Here is an 11,906-nt window from a genome sequence, read left to right as displayed (position 1 = left end):
CACTTGATGGCAACAACAACCCCTTTACAACAACATCCCTACAGCAGCCCATCCAAATTTCCAAAAATTTCCATGCAAATTGCCCGTTTCCCAAATTGGGGTAACAGGCGAACAGAAACCAGCAGCAAGCAACTGAAAACTGGTATAAACTGTTATAAAAAGTCCAAGTTTCAAACCATTTTGGAGCCGGCGCAAGAAAGCGGAGACTCAAACCTTTTGAATCCAAATTTAGATGTTATTTTACAACTGCACCTGGGCACACTGAAACTGATCGTCGTTAAATTCAAATTCAAATTTGGCAGTTAAAATATTTAAAACAATTTTTAAATTCTAAAAAAATTCTAAAAAATTCTAAAAAATCTGAAAAAAAATTTTAAAAATTCAGAAAAACTATCCAAGGCCCCCAGATAAATGCCGACTTCAACAAACCTTTCACATGGATTTCACGTTCTTTTATTGATTCATATTTGTGTGTTCCTTCAATTACATTTACATATTTAAAGTGTAACTAGCCCGGAGCCAAGATCCGATCACCCTCCTCCACTGCCATCGGGTTGAGGTCTGTCATCCCAGCCGCCCTGCTCCGCCGCCGAAATCCCTGCTCCGCCGTATCCCTGCTCTGCTGCAGCCGCCCTGCTCCGCCGCCGAAATCCTGCTCCGCCGTATCCCTGCTCAGCTGGAGCCGGCAGCTGGCGAGGATCCCTCGGAGGAGCCACTGCTGGCAGTTTGCTGTAATTAAATTTAAAAAAAAAAGTCAAAATTTTGAGAAAAAATTAAAATTTCGAAAATCTTTAACTTGACTGAAACAAAATCGAAAAAATATATAAAATTAAGCGTATATAAAAATTTGCGTAAATTTTAAAATTACTTTAACCGGTTTTTCAGCTGTTTTGGAATCGTAAGCCGTCTCAGAATGCTCCTTTGATTTATGGGGATATTCCCAAAACGAAAAAAGACAGAAAAGAATGTAAAGCAGAAGGCATCCTGCTACGCAATGGTCCTTCCTAAGGTCAGGTCCGAATCGTATCCCTTTCCGGTGGCCAATGTTTTCTCTGGGGATCCTCCTAAATGACCCAGAAATGTATGCAATACGCATTTAATTCAGTTTTTGTTCACCCTTTTTTTTTAATTTTGGGGAGTCCCCTTCTGTCCAGCAAATGCACGCACAGTCGCGCACATAAAATAAATAAATACTGGCAATAAAAAAAAAAAAAACGAAACAAAAACAACAGCAAACCGGGTAAAGCGTCTACATGAGTCGCATATTTAATTCCGCCCCAGAACCCTCCTCCTCCTGCGTCACGAAAGGATTTCTCACAGCCTCCTGGCTCTGTGTGCCTTCTTTTTTTTTTGTTTCTCTTTACTTAATTTTACTTCAAAAGTAACCACTTTAATAATTTTAAATCGTTAAAAACAAATATATTTTTTAGATTTTATAATTATTTGTTAACTAATAATTTTAATACATTTAATTATATATTTTATACGTCAGCTGACCTCTTCCTGTTAATATGTAATTTAAAATTGAAAGAAAACAATGTAACTTAATTAAAAAAAGTATAGATTCCTTGACTCTCCTCTCTCTTTCTTTCTACAACAAATAAACGAATTTCTAAAAAAAAAAAACACTCGCTGAAGGCAGCGCTGAGGGAGTTCCCCCCTTTCAGCGCCACCTCTCCCACTGATAAAGTTCAAAAGTGAATGCTTTTTAGTTGCACAAATTGCAAAACAAACAAAAATTCGACCAAGGGGAAAAAGCATAACAACGGGAAAATCTAAAACAAGCCACATATACACACGCATCAAGTCAAGGCAGAGCAAACAAAACTGTCCCTTAACAAAAAGGTATAAGAAAAATACAAAAAAACAAAAAAAAAAAACGTACTAAACGCTTTGGTCCAGCCAAAAATGTTGCACCCATCAATAGCCAAAGAAAATCTCTGATATAAAGTGCAACAAAAAATGGGAAAGTACCATCAGGTTGAGGGTTACGACTTCGGAATACCGTGTAATGATTAATTAAATAATTGATTTAAAAGATAAGCCATAAATAAAAATTAAGAAATTATTAAATTAATTGGGAAATATTAATATCAAAAATATAATATATAATATAAATAGAAATAATTTACCATATTTTATACTTGGAAATATTCAATTAAATTGTTTATAATTTTATTTATTTTTTATAAAACTGGACAACAAGAAAACAATGTTATTTGAAAACGAAACTTTGCTTTTTTAACCAACAACTAACTGTTATAACTGTTATATATTTCATATTAATCAATTCCGAAAATATATATTTAATTTATATAAAAAATAATAATTTAAAATTTTATATAATATAAATTAAAATATATAATTTTCCTATAATAATTTTGTTTTTAACTAACAATCAACTGTTATAACTGTTATATATTTTATATTAAGCAATCCAGAAAATATATATTTAAAAATTAATTTAAATTTATAATAAAATATAAATGAATATATATATAATTTTCTTATAATAAATTTGCTTTTAACTAACAACTAACTGTTATAACTGTTATATATTTCATATTAATCAATCTAGAAAAAATATTTGAAAAATGTATATTTAAAAATTAATTTAAAATTGAATTAAAATATAAATAAATATATATAATTTTCCTATTATTATTATCATTGATTTCACTCACCTTATAAACCAGATATACCCTTCCATAACCAGGTGAAACGGCTGGCTGACTGCTTCTCTCGCATGTAAGTGCACAGAATATAACTGCTTTTAGTTTCCGCTTCCGTTTTAATGCACCGCGCATCGTGGTCGCACTGGTCGCTGTGGTCAAGAGGGGCGCAGGGGCTTCTCCGCCAGGACATGGTGTTAGGGATTGCGATTGGGAGTTTTTTTTTCGGGGGGCGGCTTGGCTAAAAGGGAAAACGAAAATAAAAGGCGGTTATTGAAGAAGCAAACCCAGAAGTGCGGCTTGTTGAATGCTCTCAGTGCCAAAAAGGTTTCGGCAAAAGTGCAGCAGGTCGAAGATCGAAAAAAGAAAGTAAAAAGTGCATTAAAAATTGAAGGATTTCGAAGGCATTTCAAAAGGAAAAGAGAAGCAAAGAATTGCTCAAAAAAAAGGAGAATCAGCTGCGAGCTAGGAAACAATTTATGTTTTATACAAAAATAATAGTCTAAAGGAAAGGAAAACTATAGAAGAATTTTTTAATTTTTAAGAAAATTGGGAATTTATACATGTATTTATTTATTTTCGAAAGGAATATATTATTCTTAAAAGAGAAAAATATTTAATATTAAAATATAAATTAAGGGAATTTGAGAATTTATATATTTAATTCTTTAAATATAAAATATTCAATTTAAAAATTCAAGCTATAAGAAATACTTCCAAATTTTAAAAGAAATTGAGGGTTTATATATTTATTATTTAATTTATATTTTTTAGAAAAGAATATAATATTCTAAAAAATTTTATTAAAAATGTAAACTATAAAAAATACGTATAAAAAGGAAATTAGGAATTTATATATTTATTATTTAAATTATATTTTTAAAAGGCAATATAAAATTCTAAAAAAACATGGAAAATTATTAATACACAAATTAAAACTATGAGAAATATTTTCAGATTTTAAAGGAAATTGGGAATTCATATATGTAATTTTTTAATTTAATAATTTAATAGTCATTTTTAATTTAATTTAAATTTATATTTATATTATTTATAAATGAAAATAGAAAATGTTAAATTGAAAAATTCAAACTATAAAAAATAATTATAATATATTATATATTTTATATATATTTTATAAAATATTCTAAAAAAATATATAAAAAATTCAATTTAAAAATTCAAACTATAAGAAATACTTTCAAATTTTATAATAAATTATAATAATATATATTTATAAATCTCTTTAAATTTTTTAGAAAGAAATATATATTTAAGAAAAACTCCTAATATCCACTCACCCCATCTCCCAAGTTTTCCATACATTTAAAGAGTATTTCCGGCGCGATGCCAACACCATTCCCGTCTCACTATATAAAACTGGGAAGCGGGAGCAAGTTGGTTACATTTCTCGAATTGGTCTGGTTTTCGGTTGGTTAGTGTGCGGGGGGAGCTGTGCGAACTGCAAAACTGTTTTTGTTTGACGCTTTTATGTGCGATATTTTGTAATTTTATTTGTTTGGCTTGCAGCTTCCAGCTTTTTGCGGAACCCGGGCTTCGGGGGCAGGATATTTGTCGCGGCCTTAGTTTTAATTGACACATAAATGGGGGGAGTGGTAGAGAGAGAGGGAATGCACATGCCACATGCCACATCTATATAAGCGAATGCTTGAAGCGGAAACTCAGTTTTGTCCGCCATTTTTCCGCTCGATTTTAGCGTCATTGCGGCGTGACATGAGCAACTTCCGCTTTGCACTTTGCATTTCCGGCATTTACAGCGAGCAGGACAAAGCAGACGTCATTTGTCAGGAGCAGGAGCAGGAGTGGGAATGGAAGTGGGAGGAGCAGGAGCTGGAGGAGCAGTAGAGGACCTTTCGGAGGACATCTCACCCAAGCACATCATCAGTTCCACGTCATCCACAGCCCCACAGACTCCATCAATCTGTTGGCAGCGGGACAAGTAAATTGAAACTCCATTCAAGACTGAAAAAAAAAGAAGGTAAACAGGAAATACAAGCCGGTGACAAAGAGGCGTATTAATTACTGGCAATCGAGGAGGCCTCACATGAGGAAGAGCCACGCAGGCTGAGCGTTTTAGGAACTTAGGGTAGTGACTTAAAGGGTTAGTTATGGGGTAATGTTAGTTTAATATTATTTATTATTATTAATTTTTATGTTTTTCTGATTATTTTTATGTTTTTTGCTTTTTATTTTTACATTTTTATCAATATTTTTATGTTTTTTGCTATTTATTTTTATCAGTGATTGAAAAAAGGAATTATAAATCAAATAAAAAACAAGAAAGAAAGCTAAGTTTGTATACCCTTGCAGGTAACAATTAAAATATATCATAACTAAGCCAAAAATGCATTAATTTCGATTCGGAAAGCAGTTTTGTGTTAGTTTTTATTAATTTAAAAAAACTGCAAACCAAATTTAAAATTTTAAGAAATCAAAATTTTGGGCCATTTTTGCTAATTTTAATGATGTAACCCCTTATCACATTTCGCAAAAATGGCTCAAAATTTGATTTCCTCCAAAACATGGCTTAAACGATTCGTATTTCAATGCTGATCAAGAATATATATGGTTTATGGGGTCGGTAATGGTTCCTTCACTTAGAAAAATATTATTTTGTATTATAAAATCTGATTACAGGCAAGACAATCTTTGCTCTTTAATTTCCAGAAAATCGTAACTGACGAACATAGTAAAGCATCAGCGCGAAGGTGAACTGTTCCCAGTATAATTTCAGCGTAAAAGTATGCTTTGTATTGGCACTTTCGCTTGTTGCTAATTAATTCAGCCCAAAAGATGCACCATTATTTGGGTAGAAAGGCAATTCAGCCCAAAAGATGCAGCATTTTAAGGGCAGAACATTTTTAATTGCATACTTTCGCGGTGCACATACTATTTTTTGTTAATTTTTTTTTTTTAATTATAGGTAGGAATTTAAGCAACGGCTTCTCCGAGGGATTAATTTTAAATCGAAAAACTGTTCTGTGTTAGTTTTTATGAGGTTAACAAATCTGCATACTTAGTTAGAAAAAAAAATGTTGGTCAGTTTTTGCGAATTTTAATGATGTAACCCCTTATCAAATTTCACAAAAATGGCTCAAAATTTGATTTCCTCCAAACATGGCTTAAACGATTCGAATTTTAATGCTGATCAAGAATATATATGGTTTATGGGGTCGGAAATTATTCCTTCACTTAGAAAAATATTATTTTGTATTATAAAATCGGATTTTGTATATTTAAAAACTTCTTGATTTTTTTTTAAATTAAAAATATCATAACTTGACCGAAAGAGCATTAATTTTAAATCGGAAAACTGTTCTGTGCAAGATTTTTTACAGTTAATAAATCTGCATAATCTGCATAAAAAATTTTAATGATGCAAAATATTATTTGTAATTTTTTAAGCAACAAAAATATTGAAAAAAGTGTTCTTCAAAAATTACTAGGGTTTTTTAAACCTTCTGAAAAGGTATCTAAAAAAAGGAGAAACATTTTAAAGGTTTTTAGAAATGTTTTTTATAATTTGTTTAGTTAATAAAATTAAAGAAAAACGTATTCTTAAAAAATCCCTAGGAGTTTTTAAAGGTTTTTAAATGTCAAACCAATTTTTGAGGATTTTGAAATTCATAGTAAAGTGGTTTTAATTTTGATATACAATTTTATAGCCCAATTTTGCACATTTTAAGGGGCTTAATTATTTAACTATAGCGTTTTTTATAGAAAACAATTGTTATTATTTAATTTTAATAAAACAAATATATGATAATAACTAATTTTAAATTGTTTAAATAAAAGTTGAGTGAGAAATAGTATTTGTAATTTTGTGAACAACAAAAATATAGAAGAAATAGTTTCTAAAAAAATAACTACGGTTTTTTTACTATATAAAAAGGCCCTTAAAAAAGCAAACAACTTTTTAAGGTTTTTAGAAATATTATTAGTAATATTTTAAATAATAAAAATATAGAAAAAATATTCTTTAAAAATCAAAATTATACTTCCTTAAAAGGTCTCTGTCTTATTTTTCACATTTCCAAAGTTTTTATTATTTTTTTAGTATTATTTATTAACTAATTAAGTTTTTTATAGCCTTTGTTAAAATCTCAAACCCCTGTTCAAATTTACAGCAATAAATATTGGATAATTAGCCAAATGACCACAAAGAAATAACTTCAAGTTGCCCAAGAGCCAAAATGAATAATAAATTCATCCCTGCTGGGTTTCGGGTTTCTGGTTTCGGGTTTCTAATATTTTCTAATTGGTTTGCTATGAATTTCCAACTCTAGACCCAAAAACACACACTCTCTCGAATAGTTTACACTCTCTCTTCCTGTGTGTGTTGTGTGGGTCTGGCGGAGGTCATTGTCGCCGGTTGCTGGCTTTTGGGGTTTTTGCTTTATTTTCGCCTCAGCTTCTCATTTATTCATGTGCAATTCTCGGACAGTGTGTGTGTGTGCTGCCACGTGTTTTAATTAGTTTTCCAGAGTTCATCAGCTTACCCCCATCCCCAAGGGGGGAGAGAAATTCCACCTGGATTTTTCACAACAACAAAAAAAAAAGAACACTCAATCCCAGACTGCCCAGCATTTTGTGAGCGATGGCCGAGACGCCTTCGAGTTCATTGCCGAATAATGAACATCACAAATCAAGGCTTTCGTCAGGAGGAGTAGTAGTACCTTGGTCCAGGAACAAGGGTTTTGTAGAGGAAAGGTAGTGAAATAATTATTTTTATGATTTTTAAAATATATTTTCCCTTGAATAAGTGGAATATTTCTATGAATTTTCAGTTAAAATTGCAGGTAAAATACTATATTATTGTGCCTTGAATATCTATATATTAATTTATATTTTATATAAATTTAAAAATTAAAAAAAAAATAGATAAATAAAACCTGCCTTTTCCCATTACTTTTTTGTCATTAGGCCCAGGTATAGGGGGGCTCTTGGCTTGGCTTGGCATAATTTTTCAGCTCACTGAAGCAAAAACAAAGTGTTGACGGCCCCGACTCCTCACCCACTCCGCCAGGTGCGACTACAAAAGTAATTACAGCCCAACCAGCTGTTGCCCAGATTAATTGCCTTCCAGCCTTAGGAAATGGCTCTCTAACTATTGTGGAATGCAGTGCCATTCCAAGGAGCAAGCAAGCAAAAAAAAAAATGAAAAGCAGCAACATTTGTAGGGGAAAAAAAAACAAGAAGATGTCCAAGAAATTATTACTTTAAAGAAAATGTACAAAAATTTACAAATTTTAAAGGAAATTGAGAATTTATATATATATATATTCTTATTCATATATTTTATAAAGGAAAATAATATTCGAAAAGGAAATAGAGTAGAATAGCGAGTTTTTTTATTTTTAAAAAAGAAGAAAGAACGATTTTTGGTTTGTTTTTTTAAGTAAAAATACCCCTAAGAAGGCCAGGTAATTATTAAATAATTAAAATACAAATTAAGCCTTCAAATATTAATAATATTCCAGGAAATCTCAGAAAAATTATTATAATTAAATTATATTTTAAAATTAAAATTTATTAAGTATAAAAATTAGATAAGCGGATTTAAAAGTCTTACAAAATATATATAAAATATTTAAAGTCTTAAAAAATTAATTTAAATAAAGCCAAGTAAATTTTAAATATTTTAAAATTTACAAATATTAAAAATAATATAAAATAACTCCAAGAAAATTTGAGATATATAAATCTGCAGGCCTTAATGCCTAGCATTCTGTATAAAAACTAAATATTTTATTTTATAAGCTTCCAAATATTACAAAAAATGTAAAAATCCATATTCATTTAGAGGAAAAATTTAATGTTCGTTAAAATATGTGAAACCGACTTATTGTTATTTAATTTGTAATATGCCGAAGGTTGACCTTTACCTTTGCTTCTTATTTAATATTCAAAGGAACTCCTTTTATTTGATTTAATAAGGCGGCAGGTAAACAAGGCCGCGGGGCAGCTGCCCATCTGGGGAAAATCGTTGTTTTTTTTTCTCTCTCTCTCTTCGATGTGAAAAGTATGGGAAAACTGGGGGGAAAACATTTGTCTGAACAGCAGAGGCCAAGCAAATGGAGTTTGAGTTTGCAGTTCCACTTCATAAACAGCAAGAAAAACAGGTCGTATATCGAACCCTTTTATGAATTTTTTATATTTGCTTTTTACATTTGTTTTTTTACCCTAACAGCTGGTAAATGTATAAAACACTCTTTGGCTTTGGCAGGAAAAATAATAAAAAAAATTCATAAAATTTGGAGATTTGGAAATAATAACTATATGGAAATTAATTATAAGACTTTAACTTGATAATTTAACATTAAGCGGGAATTTCAATAGAAAAATCAGCTTATAGCTAAAATATTTAACAAAAAGCGCGAAATTCAATAAAAAAAATTAGCCTAACTTCATTCAGAAGCTAGTTTTCCTAATTAAATAATTCAGCTCCTGATTTTTCTAATAAAATTAGCTTCATTTTTAATGTTTTAAATTGGTAAACAAATATATTTAATTTAAGTAATGAAATTTACTTGAAACTGCTTGCCTTGTCTTCAATTTTTTCATATTTTGTATTGCTAAAATTAGTGTTATAAGTTACCCCAAAAGTAATTTCCCATTTACACTTAATACTAGAATTAAGGAAATCTTTATGCTAAAAAAGAAAATAAATATTTGGTGTACTCACATTTGTCGTGGATCCTCCTGGGGTTGATCAGCATCCTTGGTTTCTCTTTGATTTCAAAGTGTCTTCGGTGATATCTGCTCGCTTGCTCTATTTCTCTCTCGAATAGGAAATTAATCCGTGGCACTGAGCTGCAATACAAAGAAGGTACACGTAAGCACAACAAATAGTAGCACTTTTAGGAGGGACTAAGCACTAACACACCACAACATCACCACACCAGCACACTAACTCTACCACTCGACCTCCACTTTCAGCTGGGTTACCACTTAGAAAATGCTAAAACTAGTTGGGAATTATAGTGTCAAGCAAGTGGTTAATTTGAATTTATTATTTTATTTATTTTAATTATTTTAATTACCTTAAAAATTCCCAAAAATTCGTATTAATTGTTTAAGCTTTAAATAAATTAAAATCAAAGCTTTAAAAATGATTTAAGCTAAAAATTTAGTACAAAATAAATTTTAAAAAATATATGTATAAATTTTTAAAGGCAATACAATAAATATATAAATATATATCTCCCCAAATATTCCCCAAATGCTTAGAGTATTACCTCTGTTCAACCCAAAACTCTTCGTTTTTCTATGATTTTCTTTTCCCTTTTTTTTGAGACCCTAACATTTTGGTTATTACTTTGTTTTGGCCCGTGCCTTCTTCTCTTTTTTTTCTGTTGTTGTTTTTGTTGTTATTGTCCAGGGCCATATTGAAAATGTTTTTTGGAGAGCATTGTGACTGGTGGAAATAAATGTTATTCAGCTCAGTTCAATTTGATTTGGTTCGAGGCTCTGATCGGTGCCCTTTTTTTTGCAGTTTTTTTGTTGTTGTGTGTGTGTGTGTGGGTGTGCCATTTCCCTTGGGGATTTGGGCAATCAAAAGGAATCAATTTGCCGGGGCAACGGATGCGATAGGAAATGTGTAATTAAAACCAACTCCATGCACAAATTATAATTTCGTTAAATGTGTAACTTTTGCGGGGCCTTTTTTTTCGCTTTCGCCTCTAGGGTAGGAAAATGCACATGAAAATGCAGGGGGGGGGGAGGTAAAATGCGAGAAAAATTGCAAAAGGCAAAACGGGGGGGAAAAGCTGCAAATGAAAATTTGATTTGTCTGCATTTTAATGAGATGCCCCTGCGGCAGCCTTGATAATTATGCGATAAAAAAAGGAGAGAGACTGAAGTGCTGCCAGCTTTTGTAGTTTCGATTTTGGGGTAGGTTTTCCCCTCCCCCTCCCCCACACCCACACCCACACACATATATATACATATATAGCATTTCCAATTATTTTGTTTGGCCTGCGGTTCTCGGCACTCATTTAATTGCAACATTAACCCCGAAAAACTAAACTAAAAACTAAGCTGCAAGTGCATAAAAATGCGCCAAAAATGTATTTGCACACTGCTGCATCATCAAATGTTTTTCGGCCACACACACAACATGCAAATTAGCCAAGAACGCTAAATGGCTAATTCAATTAAAATTCTATGGCAAATAATAAAAATCAAATAAGAGTGGGGGGAAGGCGTGGCAGGTATTTATGGGGGGGCGTGGCACAAGTAAATCAACACGCACAGCAACAAATCTCTGCCATACAGCAAATGAAGTTTATGTTTTTTAATTAAAATTCTTTCCGAACAGCGTTTTTATACGTTTTTCTTGGCTTTAAATAACGACCAGAAAATACTCATTAAAATTGTAGGAAAAATTTCATAAAGTTAGCTTTTAAAAGATTAAATTTACAATTAATTGTAGGATTTTTATAAAATTTAAATAAATTTATTTTTATAATTTTAAAACTTCTAATGTTTATTTTTTTTTAATAAAATAAACACTTTATTTAAAAATTATCTTTATATTTATGCCTATTTTTTAATTTGTTGTTTTTTTTTTTAATAAAAAAAAGCTTTATAATAATTTTAAGCAATTTTTAAATGTATTATTATACTCATTTAATTAAAAAAAAAAATTTTAAATAAATTATTTAGGCAATAATTGAAATTAAATTTTATCATTAAATTAAACAAATTTAAAATTTAATTTAAATTTGAATTTAAGAATTAAATACATTATTTTAGCAATTATTAAAATTATGACTTGTTTTTTGTTAGATTTTCCGTTTTTAGTAAAATAATTTTTTGATATTTTCAGCACCTTTTAAAAAATATTAACAGCTCTGAAAAATATTTGTTGAGCAATTTTGGGCAATTTTTCTTATATATTAAATTTAAAAAAATATTAAGTTACTTTACGCACGTATTCAATAGCACACATATATATTTCCCCAAACCTGACACCCACACACACGTACTCGTTACTCCATAAACCTAACACCGGCACCCCTAATTCCTTCCAGCAATGTTAAAACCACTTGGGAATTATAAGTGCACACGTATGAGAATTTCTAGACCACTAGTTTTGCTCTAGAAATTACCCAATATATTTTGTTATTATTACTTTACACCCCAACAATTCACACAAATCCCCGATGCTACCCCTTGAAAAATCCTAAACAATTGCTCTGTACTAACCGC

The 11,906-nt window shown here is 30.6% G+C and overlaps 1 protein-coding gene across 1 annotated transcript in view; it reads right to left on the bottom strand.

Moving 5' to 3' along the window:
* The window catches only part of LOC138929245 (uncharacterized), a 110,191-nt gene that overhangs the window by 50,416 nt on the left and 47,869 nt on the right, over positions 1 to 11,906 (bottom strand). The window contains exons 5-7 of the mRNA XM_070288581.1: positions 9,379 to 9,506; positions 3,974 to 4,655; positions 2,685 to 2,913 (exon numbers count right to left, since the gene is read on the bottom strand). Coding sequence (XP_070144682.1) covers positions 2,685 to 2,913; positions 3,974 to 4,032 — 288 coding nt within the window. The 5' untranslated portion in view covers positions 4,033 to 4,655; positions 9,379 to 9,506. The remainder of the gene's footprint in view (positions 1 to 2,684; positions 2,914 to 3,973; positions 4,656 to 9,378; positions 9,507 to 11,906) is intronic.

This window comes from Drosophila kikkawai, chromosome X, assembly GCF_030179895.1.
Source record: "Drosophila kikkawai strain 14028-0561.14 chromosome X, DkikHiC1v2, whole genome shotgun sequence".
In the NCBI taxonomy this organism is placed as follows: domain Eukaryota; kingdom Metazoa; phylum Arthropoda; class Insecta; order Diptera; family Drosophilidae; genus Drosophila; species Drosophila kikkawai.
This window is presented reverse-complemented; position numbering and strand designations above follow the sequence as displayed.